This window comes from Coptis chinensis, chromosome 1 (genome assembly GCF_015680905.1).
Source record: "Coptis chinensis isolate HL-2020 chromosome 1, ASM1568090v1, whole genome shotgun sequence".
In the NCBI taxonomy this organism is placed as follows: domain Eukaryota; kingdom Viridiplantae; phylum Streptophyta; class Magnoliopsida; order Ranunculales; family Ranunculaceae; genus Coptis; species Coptis chinensis.
The window spans coordinates 23080123-23099458 of record NC_141456.1 but is presented as its reverse complement, the minus strand read 5'-3'; the positions used below and the strand labels follow the sequence as shown (position 1 = coordinate 23099458).

At 42.4% G+C, this 19336-nt stretch overlaps 4 protein-coding genes across 6 annotated transcripts; 1 reads left to right on the top strand and 3 right to left on the bottom strand.

Annotated features, from left to right (window-relative positions):
- Nucleotides 1-24: 24 nt before the first annotated feature.
- Nucleotides 25-3498, bottom strand: LOC147522996 (F-box/kelch-repeat protein At3g23880-like). The gene is made up of 2 exons (XM_086569185.1): nt 2895-3498; nt 25-221 (listed from the first exon to the last, which is right to left on the bottom strand). The coding sequence occupies exons 1-2, from the start codon at nt 3496-3498 to the stop codon at nt 25-27; spliced, it is 801 nt and encodes a 266-aa protein (XP_086425311.1).
- Nucleotides 3499-7362: 3864 nt separating this feature from the next.
- LOC147522995 (uncharacterized) lies at nt 7363-8121 on the top strand. The gene has a single exon (XM_086569171.1). It carries the CDS (start codon nt 7363-7365, stop codon nt 8119-8121), a length of 759 nt encoding a protein of 252 aa, XP_086425297.1.
- Nucleotides 8122-11557: 3436 nt separating this feature from the next.
- Nucleotides 11558-13270, bottom strand: LOC147522994 (uncharacterized). Its single transcript, XM_086561179.1, has 2 exons — nt 12377-13270; nt 11558-12308 (listed from the first exon to the last, which is right to left on the bottom strand). Exons 1-2 carry the CDS (start codon nt 12767-12769, stop codon nt 12135-12137), a joined length of 567 nt encoding a protein of 188 aa, XP_086417305.1. The 5' UTR covers nt 12770-13270; the 3' UTR covers nt 11558-12134.
- Nucleotides 13271-15631: 2361 nt separating this feature from the next.
- On the bottom strand, nt 15632-18847 carry LOC147522993 (type I inositol polyphosphate 5-phosphatase 8-like). Of its 3 annotated transcripts, none has more exons than XM_086596385.1 (7): nt 18613-18847; nt 18446-18539; nt 18217-18327; nt 17490-18095; nt 17105-17368; nt 16766-16958; nt 15632-16203 (listed from the first exon to the last, which is right to left on the bottom strand). In XM_086596385.1, exons 1-7 carry the CDS (start codon nt 18710-18712, stop codon nt 16033-16035), a joined length of 1539 nt encoding a protein of 512 aa, XP_086452511.1. In that variant the 5' UTR covers nt 18713-18847; the 3' UTR covers nt 15632-16032. The 3 variants fall into 3 exon arrangements, with proteins under 3 accessions (XP_086452511.1, XP_086452523.1, XP_086452516.1); XM_086596397.1 differs by lacking the exon at nt 15632-16203 and adding an exon at nt 16270-16632; XM_086596390.1 differs by lacking the exon at nt 15632-16203 and adding an exon at nt 16270-16624.
- Between the last annotated feature and the right edge of the window lie 489 nt (nt 18848-19336).

Genomic DNA, 19336 nt, shown 5'->3' with positions numbered 1-19336 from the left:
TGCTCGAAATGGCGAGTCCGATGGTTAGACTGTCATATCAGTGTGATCTTTTGCTCCATTTAAATCTTTTCCTGATTCCATTGTGGTCCATGCTCCAAGGTTGTTTACCAAACGGTCTTCTTGAGTTAATGAGTTCAAATTGAGCTGAAGCTGTGAAGGTTGGTATGGTGGAGCCTCATAGCCCATTAATAGTTGTCCATGTCTTCCCCATGACCCCATGCCTGTTTTTAATCACTTTATCCAAATTATACATAGGTACTAGATCTCCAAGACCCGAACCTGAGTATTGATATGCACTTGCGTGGGCTTCCTTAATGAATGCACATGGAGTGTAAGTGCATGAAGAAAGCAAGTTCTTTTCAACCAGGGTATAAACACTGTAAACAATTATTGGTCATGTGTTATGAGTGATATATGATGGTGATACAACAATTGCTATATGTTTCTATCCAAGAACAAATTAATAGATGGAAAAAACAATCAAATATATAGATTATAATTTGCAGAGTTAGTATGTAGTTTTGGTTGTTTGGGGTAGGCATAGCTGCTTTAAGAACAGACCCTCCATTAGTTGTCCAGCTTAGGTCTTGAGGTACCTTTACGCCACTTGACAACTACCTTTTGATTTAGCAACCTACTTTTGTTGGTCTAATTGCATCTGTAATTCGCTATATGCAGGTGTGTAGTTAATAATGTGTAATTGAACCTTTCTTAAAGGGCACGCGTTTTCTGGATATTTTATGCCAAAAATGGGGCCTGGCGCAGGGATTATTAGTTGGGAAGTATACCATAAACTGGAATAATGTCATGTAATTATCAACCATGATTATTTTAAAACCCGACTCCCACACCCAGGCCATGATGAATTGATGACTTAGTGTGTCCTTTTTTTTTTTCTGCCCACAACAATGTTTACTCAGTTGCTCATATGCCCAAAAAGGAGTTGTGAGAAGTTGGATGTGTAGGAAACTTATTCCAAAAATATATTTATTGTTAAGTAAACAAGAAAATCAAATTGATATGAACAAACCTTTAATTTTAATTTGATTTTCTTGTTTACTTAACAATAAATATATTTTTGGAATAAGTTTCCTACAAACTTAAAACATTTTCCTCACACCTTGAAGGTTGATGGGAAACTATCTCCCAAGATAAACGGATTTCCTTCTATGAAAGCTAAGACTTCAATTCTATGTACTCAAATAACACAACATAAGTATTTGACTAAATCGTAGGAGAAGAGAAAGATCGAACTCGTGTGATCTAGTTTTTTTTTTCTCCAAATTCATCCACTATTTATAAAGTGAGTGGTGCGATTTTCAAAACAACACAAATGACTCTTGGGAAAAAGTAAAACTCTTTGAAAAGTCACATGTTTCGAAAGGACACACCATTTCGCATATAAGATCAAGTTTCAACCCGATTGCCTATTTCGAAGGTTACACCTTTTTTCAAGATCTGATTACTATTTCAAACCAAAGACATTTCGAAAAGTCGCGACTTTTTTCGCATAATGCACTATTTCAAACAAATGCATCATTTTGAAAAGGTTTTCTCACATTATGTGATCGTTTGAAAAAAACTCATTTCATCTTAAGTGGGGTAATTTGGGAGACAAACTACTCATTCATATTTAAATGGATTTGAGCAAATCATTTTTCTAACATGATGCTATGTCAATGTGGTTTTCAATGAGATTCAGCAGATAGCGCTTCGTGGTCCGGATTTGTGTTGCATCCAATTGATCTCGGGGGTATCTGAAACTCAGGGAGCGGTTGACTTGGTCTTGCCATGGGGGGAAGTCATTTCAGGCTTTTCAGCAAAGTTAGTGGGGGTCTAAAATCCTGCAGTCTTTGTTATTTTATTAAGTCTATTAGTAAAACACTATTCTCTACTGTGAAAATGCAAAAACATTGGATTCAAAAGGTTGTACTGTACATTAGTACAGGATGTTGAGTTGCAAGCAAACGGTGTAGAAGAGGATAGAGCAATTAGTCTTGAAGAAGTAAGTACATAAAGCTATACAAGTGCATGGCAAAGTACTCACTTTCCCTTGTGGAAGGAACAACTAAATCCGTGGTAGAGTTTTTCACTACTAATATATGATGGTCTTGACAACATTGTAGAACAAATTCTATTACTAATTTTTTGTCACAACCAAATATATAGTAATTGAGGTACTTGAAAGAACAATCCATTGAGTATAATTGTAGAATTAGCTAGCCTGTTACTGAAGATTTGTGCTTCGCTGCAACTTAAACAATCTTCGAAGGAGACACAAGACTTCCTACATGAGTAAAAACTAGCTGAAGTGAATTTCCATCAGCATCCAGATCTTTTGCAAAGGGAAGCCGGATAGCAGTGTGTATCCTATTCTCTGCATGGTAAGATAAAAATGTTTTTCCCATTATATGTTTGACTACTCCAGGTCGTCCCCCAGTCTCCCTGCGTATCAGCTCCATAGTTCAATTGGTTGCGTATCCCTCAGTCGTCCCTCAGTCTCTCTGCGTACACAAGAGCTTCTAGCTCAATTGGTTGTGTATTCCTCTCCTCATGGAAGAGGTTGCAAGTTCGAATCCCACCAAGTATTGGTTAGAATTTCTTTCTTGTGTAATTATGTGATGGGCCTTTGGGCCAAATGAGCCTTCGTGCTAGAGACAAAATGCTCTTACAATGGGTGGATCAAGGAGCGAAAGCAAGTCTTCATGGACAAGATGGAGGTGGTTAGGTCGCATCGGCGAGAGCCTTCAGGCTAGGCTAAGGTCTTTCAATGTAACCGGTGAACCCTCTAAATATTTCGAAAAAAAAAAAAAAAAAAAGAAGCTCCGTAGTTCTTTCAATACCAGACATTTCTTGATTCATCCAAAGCCCCAATAAGTGATAGGATGCCTGACCAGTCTCCAAAGTTGTATAAGCATAACATTTCTTGACCCATAAGTCTTCCACTTCGTCCATCAGTGTACAGACTTCATGACCTGTCCTACAATTTTTCACGAGAGCAACGGTTTCCCCGAGTACAGCGAGGTAAAAATATGACCGTATCAGCTTATAGCCGGTACCCTTGAGACAAACTGGCCGCCTTAGTCGAAATTTCTCAGTCTTAAGGTCAAAGGAGAAGACATGATGCTGTGACTCGTCCTCGTAAAAATATGTCACCCAATACAAAACTCCATTGCAGTAAACAGGTGACTGCAAAAAATCAAACCAAAATGGAACATGAACCAACACTCTCCAAGATTTGTCTCCAAGAGTGAAAATCTTAGGAGTCGTTCCCGGCTGTGGATCACATGAGAACTGAACGTACTTAGATTTTTTGCTCAAGGGAGCATAACCGAAGCCCACAAAAGTATAACCACAATCGTTTTCACAGGGTATTTCAACATAGTCCCCAAGCACTGGATTGCATATGTAAATCGATTTATCTCCCTTGGCAGGACAGCATACTAAACCAGCACATGAAGCAAAACGTGTAAACTTCTCGTCTACCAGAAGCTTCATGCCTACGCCCTACAGTTGCATCCCGTGGTGTTTAAGCATAATATAGGCTAGAATCACTGGCCTTATGTTTGTAGAGGTAACCAGGATTCTTCAGAGCGTGCGTCAAGTGCAACTCGGGGAACATAGGATCCTTGATTATGTTGTGCCAGAGTTTACAAGTGTACCTAGCGGCTCCTAGGAGAGATGTAAGATGTAGTCTGGAAAGAATATTGTAGAGGCCATATTCCTGACATAAGAGGTTATAGGAGTTAAGTGGGATGTAGGCAAGTTAAGAAGGAGGAGACATGCTGCAATAGATCATGTCCGCGGAACCATAACTGCTCAAAACTGCCGCGACAGGTGGGGGAACAGATGACGATGGATTAAGAAGAGATCAACGAAGGACAAAAGGTGATAGAAGGCAAATGGGCCGTAGGCAAGCTAAAAAGGAGGAGACATGCCACAGTAGATCATGTCCGCGAAACCCCAATCAGCAGAAACTGCCGCGACAGGTGGGGGAACAGATGACGCTGGATTGAGAAGAGATCAACGAAATACAAGAGGCGGTTAAGAAAGGGGTGAGAGAGATGGAAAAAGATAGAAAAAGGGAGAGAAAAAGAGAGAGGAGGAAGTAAGCTCAGAGGTTGTAATTTTTGATAACACATTTGGCGCCGTCTGTGGGGACCAGCGAAAATGGCCACCATAGCGAAAAGAGCAGTAGGGAGACCTAAGAAAGAAGCGGTTCGAGAGGCGAAAGAAGATGCAGCGAGTGTAGAGATAGAAGGAGTTGGGGAAGAAGAGACATCGGAGGTGGCGGCGGACGCCACCAGACTACTGCAAGAGGAGATAGTCAGGTTACGTAATGAGAATGAGAGGCTGAGAAAAGAAAAGGAGTCCACCCAGGTAGAAACAGAGCGGAGGGATCTACAAGGTAGTGAAGTGGAGGGGGAGAATGAAGAATTTCCGTCTGTAGGTGTGGAACAAACAGTGGGCATCACGCTGGAGGTGATACAGGCGATGATTGAGAAAGATAAAGAAGCGAACAAAGGAGTAGAAAGAGTGAACCAGAGCGCAGCGCAGAAAGAGGTTGCGAGTCTCAACAAGAATCCACTGGCAGATTCGATATGGAATTCTGAAGTACCTAAGAGGTTCAGCCAACCAAGGTTCGAAAGGTATATGGCAGGAAATCAAATATGATGGACGTACTTCGTCGTATGATGTTCCCGGCTAGTCTTAAGGGGGGGCGCATCACACTGGTATTACAGGTTAGCATCGAGGAGCATCAGCAGATTTGAAGAACTAGAGCGCGCCTTTGTCGATCACTTCATACACCAAAAGCAGAGGGTGGTCGATATCGCGGCTCTATTCAATGTTAAGCAAAGGTCAACGGAATCGTTGAGGGAGTTTTTATGTAGATTCAAGGAAGAGACGCTGAGAGTGGAAAATTTGGAAGAACATACAGTGGTAATAGCTTTCCAGCATGGGTTGAGACAGTGAACTAGAGTCCATGAGTCGGTGTCCAAGATTGAAATCACCACTTTACACGCTCTATACCCGAAGGTGGAAAAATACATACGCTATGAGAACATAATGCAGAGAAACGCAAAAGAACATAAGAGATCAGGGAAGGCAATATAGGCTGTGGACAAAGATGACCGGAGGGATAAGAGCAGTAGAGAGGAAAGAGAAAAGATATCATACATAGGGCAGAATTGCGGACCAGAGAGGACTGGAGATCGTGGTAGGAGGGACATTCGGGAAAGGAAGCCGTACCGCGAGATAGAGCAAACTCCACTTAACAGACCTCTAGAGGAGATCTTGCCACTAATTAAGGGGCTGCAGTACTATGAAGGTCCGCGGAACACAGCAGAAGAGATAGAGGGGAAACCATTTTGCGTTTATCATCAGATCCAGAATCACGCAACTAATGAATGTTATGCCTTGAAGTGGTTGGTGGAGAGGATGATTGAAAAGGGAATGCTCAGAGAATTTGTCACTGAGGTGCCTCAAGCTGAAAGGTTGTCGGCACCAGCTAGAATCTTAGGAACTATCAACATTATTTTTAGTGGGGAAACACTTGGGAGAAATGTACACCACGAAAAGATTAGAAAGACAACAAGTCTGCGGCAGGTAAATGAAGTGGTAAGCATACCGCGGTTAGTTAGTGGAACCGCGAAGGGAGACGAAACCATAATGTTCACTCCAAAGGACTTGGAGTCAGTAATTTCACCGCATGAGGATGCATTGGTAATCACTATAGCAATGGAAAATTATCTAGTAAAGAGGGTATTGATTGACTGCGAAAGTTCGGTGGATCTGCTATTCAAAGGAGCCATGGAGGAAATGAATATCGATAGAGATCAGATGAAAACACCACAGACTAATTTGTTTGGGTTCAACGACAGTATGACCGAACCCATGGGCGAACTAGTATTACCAGTAACTGCTGGGCCGACGACGGTATTCACCAGGTTCATGGTGGTGGACACTAACTCCCAGTACAATGCAATCCTAGGGAGACGTTGGATTCATGAGATGAGGGCAATTCCATCGACATATTACCAGGTAATCCATTTCCCCACAAATGGAGGGACGTATGAAATAAAAGGAGATCAAGTAGCCGCGCAGACCATTCACTAGGTGATAGTAAAAAATATAATCCGAGGAATGAAAGGGGAGGTCATTTGCTTTCGAGGCGGAGCTGAATAGCAATTACAGGAGGCGGCTTCATCGGTAATATCACGAGCCTCTACCCGACCAAAAACTTTGGATGAAATTGAGATAGTGAATCAAGGCGTAAGACGGAGAAATTTATTTTACGGGGGGGGAATTGCGGATGAATGGAAAGAGTAAGCTAATACAATTTTTGGCAAAGAATAAAGATATATTTGCATGGGCAATTGAGGATATTACTGGGTTAGATCCAGAGTTTGCCTGTCATCACTTGAATATGAATGAAAATGCTAGGCCAGTCAGACAGAAAATGAGAAGCGTGAGGCCAAAGTACGCTGAGGGTATTCGCAAAGAGGTACAAGACTGAAAGGGGCCGAAATAATTAGTGAGGTTGAGTACACGGAATGGTTGTCGTGGTTTCAAAGAAGAATGGCAAGGTTAGGATGTGCGTTGACTTTACGGACGTTAACAAAGAATATCCTAAAGATTGTTACCCAATGCCACGAGTTGATGAGCTGGTGGACAGAACGGCAGGGTTCAAGATATTTTCTTTTATGGATGCGTCCATGGGATATAATCAAGTCGCGATGTACGGGCCAGATCAGGAGAGGACAACTTTCATGGTGGAAGGTGGTACTTACTGTTATACGAGGATGTCATTTGGGTTAAAGAATGTTGGGGCCACATTTCAGATGTTAGGAGAAAAAATGTTTGAGGATAAGATTCGGAAGGGAATGGAAATATATATTGACGACATGGTGGAGAAGAGCATGTCAGAGCAAGAACACTTAGAGGGTCTCCAAGAGACTTTCCTCATACTCAGCGGAGGTATAAACCGAAGCTCAACCCCGAGAAATGCACCTTTGGGGTAACTTCTGGAAAATTCTTGGGATACATAGTAACACATCGCGGAATAGAAGTGAATCCTGAACAGATAAGATCACTTATAGATATGTCGTCCCCTCAAAATGTGAAAGAGGTGCAAAGGTTGGCTGGAAGAGTCGCGGCATTGAACAGATTTATTTCAAAATCATCTGATAAATGCCGACCGCTGTATCGTTTGTTAAGAAAAACGCCGGATTTTTTATGAACAGCGGAGTGTGAAGAGGCCTTTCAAGAATTAAAGAGTTATTTGGGAAAAGCACCTTTACTATCACGCACGGCGGATCGGGGGAAAAGTCAGACTTATATCCGGGAGTGTCGAGTATCACGATGAGTTCAGTTCTAGTACGAGTGGTGGAAAAAGTAAAAAAGCCAGTTTACTTCCAAAGTAAAACCATGCTGGATGCGGAAACACGATACAGCAGAATTGAAAAGTACGCTTTGGCCTTGATATTTTCGGCCTTAAAGCTGAAGCCTTACTTCGAGGCCCATTCGGTGGTTGTGATAACGAATTTGCCATTGAAGCAAGCGTTGAAGGTAGACAAATCAGGCAGAATGCTAAAGTGGGCGGTGATGCTCAGTTGTTATGAGGTTCAATACCAGATTCGAACTGCGGAAAAGGCTCAGGCCATGGCTGAATTTTTGGCAGAATTTCCGGCCGAGGACCCAACTTGGGGAGAAGAAATGGTCATGGAACAGGAAGGGGAACTGAGCCGCGATCCGTTGGATCCTTGGGACTCACGGAATGGGTGGAGAGTGTTCACAGATGGGTCCGCGACAGATACAGGGAATGGAATTGGAGTCGTCCTGGTGACGCCTGAAAACAATAGGCTAGAGTTGTCAATGAAATTGGGATTTGCGGCTTCTAATAATGAGTCTGAATATGAGGCAGTAATAGCAGGATTGGATCTAGCAAAGGATTTGGGGGTGAATGAATTGTCTGTTTACTCTGATTCAAACTTAGTAATTTGTCAAATGAATGGGGGATTTATGGCAAGTTGCCCAAGAATGGCAAAGTACTTGGAGGTCTTACAAAGGAAAGCAAGCAAGTTTGATAGAATCAAGTTTGCACATCTTGGCCGCGGTTAAAACAGACACGCAGACGCATTGGCTTATGTCGCTGCAGTACTTCCGAGAACAGAGGGTCGGTCGATTGAAGTAAGAGTCCTAAGCAGACCAAGTACCTCAGAGGAGGAAGGTGTTTGGCATACTACTGAGCAAGAGCAGGGATGGATGACACCCATTAAGACATTCCTGATGGGTGTAGAAATAGAAGACAAACAAGAGAGACGAAGGATGGAACAAACGAGTCAACGATACACACTGCTCAAAGGGGATTTGTATAAAAGAAACTTCAACGGACCAATGCTGAAGTGCATAGGTCCGCCGACATATACAAGAAGTTCCGCCGAGATACCGCGAAGGGACTGTGGCGATCACCGGCAGTCGTCTGACAGACCACGATTGATATCACAGGGGTACTTTTGGCCACATATGAAGAGAAACGCCACAGTGTATGCCAAGAAATGTGAGAAGTGCCAGAGATTTGCACCGCTCATACATTCGCCAGCAAAGCCGCTACATAACGTGTTCAGCCCATGGCCATTCACCATGTGGGAACTGGATATAGTAGGACCGCTGCCCATAGCAAGTGGCAAAATAAGGTTTATGTTGGCCGTAACAGATTATTTTACCAAGTGGGTAGAAGGAGTGGCATTGCAGCAAGTTAAGGAGGACAATGTGAAGAAGTTTCTTTGGGAGAACATCATATGTAGATTCGGGTTGCCACACACGATCATCACGGATAATGGAACCCAATTTACAGGTGGAAAGGTCCGAGAGTTCCTTCAGGCATTTAGAGTGAAACAGGGGTTCTCAGCACCATATAATCCAGAAGGAAATGGGCAAGCGGAGTCTTCTAACAAGATCATAATGGATAATATAAAGAGAAAGCTAGAGGCGCGGAAAGGAGCATGGGCGCATCGAATCGAACCATACTCACTGGCATACCAAGACCACACCGCTTCTCGACTCGAGTCACCGTTCGCAATGACGTGTGGAGTGAAGGCGGTCATACCAGTGGAAATGATAGTATCCACAACCAGAACCAAAGCTATAGAAATGGGAAGGAATGAGATAATATTGGCCACTGAGTTGAACCTCATAGATGAAAAAAGAGAAATAGCACGCATACGATTGGAGGAATATCATCGGAGGTTACAGCGGCAATATGGCAAGAGAGTGAAGCCGCGCACTTTCGAGGTGGGGGAGTTAGTTCTGTGGTGTGTTATACCAGCAACGAGAAAGGAGAATGAAGGTAAACTGGGGCCCAACTGGGAAGGACCCTATGTGGTGTTGGAGAAGGGTACATTTGGAACTTATCGATTGCAAACTTCAGCCTGGGAAAAGATCGAGAAACTTTGGAACATTAGAATGTTAAAAAAAATTCATGTATGAATTGAAGATTGTCAGTTTTTATTACTTATCATGTATTAAAGCGTGCACTTCTTCCATATGTCTTATGAATATGAACAAAGGAATTAAACTAACTTGAAGGCAAACTGAGCTGCCCCATCAGGTTTCGCAGCCGCTGAAAGACAGAGGGAGGAATGAGCCCTTTGCGGACTATGGTCCAATTCAAACTGGGGCAGGCTGAGCTAGGGGTGATAATTTGGCCCTCAGGCCCTCAACCCGGCCCTCAAAAATACGCGTCAAAATCCTCAAAAGTTGGCCCTCACAGATTTGAGGGGCGGGCTGGCCCGGCCCTCATGCTTATTAGGGGCGGGCTAGGGTCTAGGTTCTGGAGCATAGGCCCGGCCCGCATTTGGCCCTTCCAAGCCCTCACTTGGCCCTCAATATTTTTTTTTTCGATAAGATATATATATATATATATATATATATTTTTCATTATATATGTAGGGTACCACAATTATCTCTATTTAAACTAAATATTTTCACTACAAATGATGTTTAATAATAGTAGTTTACCACATATCATATGGGGTATTTTGTAATTTGAGTAAAAGAGGTCAAATATAAAAAGAAAGGTGAACTATGATTATTTTGTGTAAACCCAAAATAGGGGTGATAATTTATGTATTATACTATATATTTGTGTAAACCCTAAAAGAAAACCACATTTTCTTGTTATTTTACATTATATTTATGTATTATATTATAATTATCTAAATTGTATAAAAAAATCATTAAATTAGTTTTCAATAGGGGATAAATTATAACATAATATAATATATGCACTTTTGTAGTTGATTTAATGATATGTATATAAGTCATACATAAAGCAAATCCAACCTAACAACATAGTTAAGTATGCAAAATGTAGATATTTTAAGAATATCATCTCTTCCACCATCTCTATCTATTTTTTTTTCTAAAGATATAATAATTAGTTTTGTATACTTATATACATATTATTAAATCAATTACCAAAAAAAAAAAATCACAAAAAAATCACAAAAAAATCACAAACTAGTGAAGTATAATTAGATCGGGCCCGACCCGGCCCTCATTTGGCCCTCAAAAATGAGGGTCGAGGGGTGGATTAAGGGCTTGAGTTTTCATGCTTGACCCTACTCGACCCGGCCCTCAATATCATGAGGGCTTTTATGGTTTGAGGGGCGGGCTAGCCCGGCCCGGCCCTTTTATCACCCCTAGGCTGAGCTGCCCCCATGAGGCTTCACAGCCATACAAAGCAGCGGGGGGGTTGAGCCCTTCGCATGACCGTGTCCCAATCAAACTGGGCAACCGAGAGCCGCCTCCATGAGGCTTCACACGACCCACAAAAAATGTAGCGGGGGATGAGCCATTGGGACCGATCCGAATCAAACTAGGGGGCAACCGAAGCCGCCCAAGGCTTCACAACCACCCAATGACAATGGGGGGATTGAGCCCTTCGCGGACTAAGGTCTGAATCAAACCGGGCGAACCGAAGTTGCTCCCAAGGCTTCACAAAGAACCCAAGGACAGGATGAGCCGCCCTTCGGACTGACTCGGTCCGAATCAAACTAGGGGCAAACTAAGATGCCCCCACAAGGCTTCACAGCCACCCAATGACAGCGGGGGGGATGAGCCCTTCGCGGACTATGGGCCGAATCAAACTGGGGGCAAACAGAGTTGCCCCAACAAGGTTTCACAGCCACCCAATGACAGCGGGGGGGATGAGCCCTTAGCGGACTCGGGTCCGAATCAAACTGGGGGCAAACAAAGTTGCCCCCACAAGGCTTCACAGCCACCCAATGACAACGGGAAATGAAGCGCCTTCGCCAGCGGACTATGGGCGAATCAAACCCGAGGGGGCAAGCGAGTTGCCCCATGAGGCTTCACAACCACCCAAAGCAGCGATGAGCCCATCGCGAAACGAGGTTCAAATCAACCTAACGCGAACTAAGCAGCTTCCACCGGGCTTCACAGCCGAACAGAGATAGATAAAGGGAAGAAAAACGAAACTAGACATCTTACATTACTAAAGGACTTATGCTTTCAAATTACGAAACTAGGGAGAATATAGAGAAGTTCAAAATTAAAAAAGCTTGAGTCATACCCTGCTGGGCTTACCCAGAAATCCAGGTTACACATATACACAATGCAAAATGAGTAAGATCAAATGTATATCAACTGCAAAAAACAAAATTATAAAGTTCACTCGATATTCAAATCTTTTCAGAGGCACCTTCTCCCATTGGCTAGCCTTCACACCCTTCCTTCTGTGAGGAAACCTCAGTCACCTCCCCAACAATTATAGCATCATCATCCTCGGCAATTGGGGAAGTGACCGCGTTGTTAGTGAACAGGGGGTGCGCGGGCGTATCAGACTCAGATGGCACCAACATTGGAGTATCAACGACTGGAGGCTAAATGACCGGAGGAGGCAGAGGAAGAAGGCGGCCAGCAGCAGTAAGCTCATCAAGCTGTTGCTTTAGTGCACGGTCCATCTTCTTCTCAGCTAGGACTCGAAAGCGGTCATCGGCTTCCTTCACTGCTTTGTCCACCGCAGCCTGAGTAGACAGCTTATCCGCCTCCCTTTGGCTCTCCATTTTGGAAGCAACCCCAGATACATAATCGCGATGCTTATCTTCGGCTTGCTAAAGTGCTTTTTGTGCCTTCACTGCCACTATGCGCAAATCATCCCGATCCTTCTCCAGCTTGGTATATTTTGCTTTCCAGCCATCAGGACCATTAATCTCCTGCTTCGTGATTTCCAAAGAGTCCAAGGTGCTGGTCAAACCGCGGACCACATGTCCAATGTCCAGGCTCAGCTGATGAAAAATGTACCTTAGCAAAGAATGTGCGGAAAAGAAAGAAAACTAAAGAAAGGGGAACCTACCTTTTCCCAACCAGTATAGATAGACGTTTTGTGAGAGGCAAAGGAGCCAGAATCGCCATATGCTTGATCCTTCGGAAGATGTGAGCCAAAAAAGAGGGAAGCTGCAATAGCTGGATTGTCCAAGGCTGAGTCGCGGATGTTTATATTGCGATCCCTAGCCTTAAATCGAGGTTGCCATACTTCAAACGTTCCAGAGGGCAGGGAACCGGATGCAGTTGGTTCCTTCCCATGCCGACGCCCTGGAGCTAGTGGCCGCGACGGTGCAACAGAGTGGACAGGGGATCCCAGAGGTGTAGTCCTGGCCTTCTTCTTTGGTGGACTTGAGGCAGCGACTTCTATGGCCTCGTCACCATCTGAGTCGCTGTCCCACAGTTTGAGTTTACTTGCAGCCATGTTAGCGGTAGAAAGGTTGGAAGGAGGTGGACTAAGGTCGTCTTCCCAATCCGCTAACGCAGAATACGAAGAGGGGGCGGTACAGGGAGCAGGGGAGTGGGATTGAGCAACAGCTTTTTGTGCAACGGCTTTGGAATGGTAGATCTTGGTGGTGTATTTGAAGGACCTGTGGGTTTTTCTTTTAGGGACAGGGGAGGATTTGGGTTTTCTTTCTTTGGGAGGCGGCAAACGATAGAGGGGACTTTGATAGTCGCCGATGCTTTTCAAAGATGGATCAAGTAAAAGAGGGTTGCCTTTTTCTGGGTCAATACCGAGAAGTGCGCACTGAGCACTGCCCAAATCGTGGAGGTGTTGGAAAATTTCGGATGAAATGCCGGCGTAGATTTGGGATCGCGAATCAGTTCTCCAACCTGGATCACAAAATAAAGACAAGTTAAAAACATAGTTAGAAAAGAGCACTGCGAAATAAAAGGCGGTACGTACCACTTTTAAGAACACTGAGTTGCCTTAAAGAAACGTCTGATGGAAGGTTCGCGGAGAGAAAACTCCCAGACACATATAACGGATAGTAATACCATATTTTGTCAGATGTGGTAAGGTGGAGGACAAAAGACTTCTTCTGTGGACGAGTACAGAAGGACTGGTACCCTATGCTACCAAACTTGGTACTCTTCTTTATATAAAATGAGTAATTATATCGCGGAGTTGGATTTTAAGGGACTGGGTTTCATTATAATGGTTTGCGGCATACATGACACGCCAAAAGTTACCTATGCCTTGACAGGGAGGAATATTGAAGTGATTGCATACCTCAACATCTAGAAGAGTTAAAGGAAAACGCAAGCCTGCCACTATCTGCCCTACAGTAGCGATGAGACAACCAGGCCGCGGTTTTAGCAAATTTGGAAAATGGGTGACGCCGGGCACATGCTCAAGGACCAAGTCGGCCGGGATGCCATAGGCATCTTTGATTGCATCTAGATTTGGTCTACAGTGATATGACGGTGGGGGAGAAAGAGTAGTCTTCCTTCCTGAGGTAGATGGTTCAGCGGCAGAATTGGAAGAACCAGAATTCGAGGATTCAGATCTGTTCGTAGTATGTCTGCTAGATCTAGACTCCGACCCATCGGATCTAGTGGCTGAGGTATTCGCCGACTCAGATTCTGACATATCGGACTAAAATGAAGGAAGGAAATGGGAAGCAACAATGGTGGGAACGAAGTTCTGAAGGGAAAGTGAGGCGAAACACAATTGAACACCACAAGATAACAATAGAAGGGAATGGAAAGGGAGGAAACAAACTGAATTGCAAAAGCGACAAAGCCAAAACGGAATAGATCAAAAGGAACCCGATCGGAGACTTGGAAATCACACAAGGGAGAAGAAACAAGAAAAGAAGTTGAAAAGGCCGGAAGAAGGATGCAATGCTAGAGTGAGGGATTTGAGTGGAGAGAGGGTTTTAGCAGAGTCTAAGCCGTAGGGGCAAAGAGGTAATCCCAAAAAAGGACCATGGGAGTAAGACCGTGGGACCTTGGAACTCTCTAAAAGGTCGGGGTTATATCATGCGCATGGGACAGTGGGAGGTAATGATGGACCACGTGCCAACAAAGAATGGGAGGGTAACTGAACCAAACATAGAAAGCGTACACCGCAGTGAAGAAGGGATTGAGATGGGTGTTCTCGGTCCCATTGGCTATTGTGGACCACCAAGGGGTTCACTCAACGTCGATGGGACCGAGGGGGCTCTAGAGCCATATTCCCTCGACATAGGAGGTTATAGGAGTTAAGTGGGATGTAGGCAAGTTAAGAAGGAGGAGACATGCTTTGCGATGCGATCATGTCCGTGGAACCACAATCGCTCAAAACTGCACGACAAATGGGGGAACGATGATGCCGGATTAAGAAGAGATCAACGAAGGACAAAAGGTGATAGAAGGCAAATGGGCCGTAGGCAAGCTAAGAAGGAGGAGACATGCCACAGTAGATCATGTCTGCAGAACCCCAACTGCTTAGAAACTGCCACGACAGGTGGGGGAACAGATGACGCTGGATTGAGAAGAGATCAACGAAAGACAAGAGGCGATTAAGAAAGGGGTGAGAGAGATGGAAAAAGATAGAAAAAGGGAGAGAGAAAGAGAGAGGAGGAAGTAAGCTCAGAAGTTGTAATTTTTGATAACACAAATATCATACCAAATTTCAGATGGGAGATCATTCAATTTTTCCTTCTTCTTCATTATCATACCAACACAGACTTGTGGTTTTTCCAATTTTCTTCTCACTTCCTTCTGCTCGTGCTCGTAGATCATATCCTTACCATGGCCTTGGAAACAAAGGAACCGACCTGAAGAGTTGAAGGACCAAAAAAAGTGCTAAACCACAAGGATACTAAACAAGACACCCAATGGAATTCGGAAACTCAGCTTTTTGTCAAGTTTCTCTTTTTCTAGCCGGCCAATTCTTTTACAATGGAAAGATCATATCATGCGGATATCTGACAGCTAAATATGACCAATATGCGTCAGCGAAGGGTTTTAACTAAAGATCAATCAGAAAACAGAACAGTTATGCACCTTACTCCTATTATCATCTATAGTCTATACTCTATACAACAAGTGAACCGAATTGATAATCCCAGCACAACAAGTGCACATTAGCTTCTCTGCGGTTTTTCATACATCTTGGGGAAGGCAGTATATTAGAGCAAACCTCACTGATAAAAATTGATAGAAACCATTTTTAATACATCCATGTTCCCTCATCATACACATCATGACTCAAGGCTACACAAGGTAGCATAAACATATGAATTGGTTTTATTTTCCCAGGGAGGGTTATGCTTCAAAGCATTTCACTCTCAAATTAATTAGAGATAAGCTTTTCTTCCACAATAGGATTCTAATTGAGGATTGTCATCCGTGGTGTAGTAAATCATATATACTTTTGATACCACAAATTGTACGTTTGAAGTCCAAATGCTGAAACTATCAAAATCAAACATCAGTGTCATTTCTTTCTCCAGCCTTGACACATCTACGGACGTATCTAGTCTGGGCTGTCTAGAGCTGATTATCATTTTAAGTATGTTATGGGGCTGTTTGGCAACCATAACTTTCTTAAAATAATGAAAATATAGAAAATAAAAACACATTTGTCTTTTGTAATGTGGTGATACCCGCAAGACATGAAACTGTCTACAAATGATGTAACAAGCTTCCTAGCAAGAAGGGCTGTGCACATGAAGTTTACTAATTAGGTTACTTTATCTATGATACTGAGGCCAATGAATTAATAACAATATTTGCTGCACTTTTGTTATCCAGTGTGGATGATGACGATGGTTCAATATCTTGCATGTCTTGCAAGATTAAGGATAGCAGTGTTGGTCTTGCCTGTTTTTTGTCTTCACCTTTATCTTCTTTATCTTTGTTTCCACCCTGCCATGTTAATTAAAGAACACATATATGATTGGTTTTTCTAGCACTCCAAAGTCCAAAGACATAAGTAATTGTAAATATGTAAGCCGCATTTTTGTCATTGCCCTAATTGTGTTGCAAATCTTTTCGATGTTTTAGTTAATTACATATATAATTATATAAAATGTCCATTTGGAACTTCTGCAAATATTATTTCCAAAATGTTTTGTAGGAGAACCTATCTCCAAAGTCCAGACTGCCTCTGCTTCTATCCTAACAGAGGTTTGTGCTAGTGCCAAGCATAGCAACTCTCCGGAATAGGAGATTTTAGTCTCACTAATGCCAAGCATAGCCATAAAAGAGTAGTTTCAATAGTCTCACTAAATAAGCATAGATTCAGGCCGTGAGTTGATTCTTTATACCAATCCAAATTGCTTCTTGTCTGGTAACCTAGAAAAAAAGTTATTTAGTATTTTTGTGTACCCAAAACAAGAGTCATGACATTGATATATTAGATACTAATGGTTTGATAATATAGTCTGATGACGATAATTTTCTGTATGCAAGTATGATGTCTACTTACATTCTGGTTGGCGGGAGGAAGGAGAGCTGGAAGAATGTTAGAAAGTGCGACACACGTCTGATTTTCAGACTTGAGAACTTCAATCTGAGTGGAGAAAAGGGCAGAAACGGGCCTATGATCTGAGAATTTACTCTCGCTTCTGAAATAAGATAGTTGTTTCACGCCTTTCCCGTACCAGAGGATTCTATCACACCTGCCATCACCACACACAGCTGTCTTACATTGTTGTTCACCTTCAATTACTTAGTACAAAAATTCTGAATGATATAGAAGGGGTCTGTAGCCCCTTTACCATTTAAATGATAAGCAATGCTAGAAGAACTAAGTGCGTTTAATTACCAAGCTGGAGTTCTTTGCTTTTCGCCTGATTTGGCAGATTGTCCTCCTGAGTACCGGTTAGAATTAGAAGCTGAATATTTGTACGTAGGCGCGAATTCTACATTTCCTTCTCTCCAACCTTCGAATACTCCACCAAAATCTTGTTCCTTTTTAAGCTGGTCGAACTCCTGTAAAGCTTTCCAATCTTCAGTCTTTATAAGCAGCCTCGCCAAATTGTCCTCCAAGTACAATCTATAGTTGAGATCCCCGAACCAGAATATTCGACTGTTCACAGTTCAGATATGACAAATTACATTATCTACAACAAAAAGGCTTTATCCAAATTCTACAATGTATGAATAATTGCATGCATTTGTGCACGACATTTCTAATGTTGCCTACTTACTCATGTCCTAAGATAGTCAGAGGATGTGGATTGTCGTCGTCTTCAAGAAGTCTAGGAAACGAAGTTCGTCTGAAGATCTCAGACACTTGGTAATTCCTTCGAACTTCGTCGCCGTTCTTCTCACCAGATGCCAAGTGAGCAGCAATGAAACAAAAGCTTGTTCCTTCAATTGACATGCTAACTGAAACTGAGCCCTTATTTCCCAAATACCCCATAATACCACAAGCCACTGAGCACACTTTGACATTGGAGATGCAATACTTCCTGACTAATTCTTTTTTCATCCATACACTTATGAAGACACCAACCATCTTTTTGCTTGCCAATAGCATGTACTTACTATAAGCATTTTGTTCCACTCCTTGAAGCTCTGGCTGATCAATTATTGGAGTCTCCGTTACAGCGCTAACATAATTTCTTCTTGTACCTGGCAGTCCTACATTGTTATGGTCATTACTAGAGTTTTGCTTCAATATAGGTGTCAACAGTGGAGACCCATATAAGTCATTGAGGGTTTTTCCAATGAGGTTGTTCCATGTTGTTGCTGGAGTTAAGTCTTCAGCTCCAATAACGTTTCGAGTCTTCAATGGAACTATCTCTTGAAACCTATGAATTATATTTAGATGTTAAGTAAAACCAAGGTTGATAAAGTGAAATGCAATGGAGTGATGCCCAATGTGAGGTCTCATTCCTATTCTATGTGCGAGAAACATATATCTAGACATACCCAAGAACATATATATCTGCGGCATCCTTCAGATTCAGCCAATCATCCAAGTCTACGGCCAAGCTTCCCACCGGAGACCTTCCAGCAACATTCCATGTACCAACAAAGATTCTACATGATATATATATATAAATCAACAAATCTGAGCTTGATACACTGACAACAAAAGCAAGCTAAGGATTTCATTTCATGCTCTTTTTCCTTCAAAACTAGAAACTTAAAACCAAACCTGAACTCGTTACTTAGAAAGCAAAGATCGTTCTCCAATACTGGTTGAACAAAATTTTCGTTGAAAAAATACTCCTCCTTGTCCTCTTCACCATCTGCAAAAAAGTCCTAAGTAATATGACCAAAAGCTGCCAAACGCAGATATACAATATATTCCATATACTCAACCTGAAACTTGGGCTAAATGAATCGAGTCTGGTCGCTTGTGTTTCTTCTTAAACCAGTTACTCAACCGTGTTTGCCGAGAGAGCTTGTCCTTGTAATCCATATGTCTCAACAAAAGTCAAGTCCATACCACAAATACACAGTGTGTAGTTGAAACAAAACTGTTGAAAGATTCATTCAAACTTACAGTCTGTGCTTGTTGGTGTGATAATCTTTGATTATAATGTATTATTGGCTGTACGACTTCTTTAGTTCTTTGTAATAATCGACTAAACAACGATGTTGAATTTGAAGAAGTACGTGGACAAATAAAGAATAGTAACAATCTTAGATTGATACCACTGTAAACGAGAATCCCAATATTTATGAGTGATTAACACAGCCAAACTTGAAACTTATGTGAATTATCCTGAAATGATGCTTTCGTGTTAAAAAGTTTTCATTAAATAAACTTTTTGTGACCTCGCAACTCACAAGTTTCCATCGTTGGCTTTATTTGTTCATTTATGAGTGTGGGGTTGTAATATGTGGTAATGTAAGTGTCTAAAGGATTTCTAGGTACCAATAGGAAAGCTATATGTAGATTCTTTACAAGCCACCAGTAGCAATTTGTATTTAGGTTTATATTATGATTTCAATCGCTTTGTTTGGCATTGTTAGGTATTGGTCGGACAACGATCCGGTAAGGAGAATAATTTTGGTTCAAAAACTGATTTCAGCTTACAGA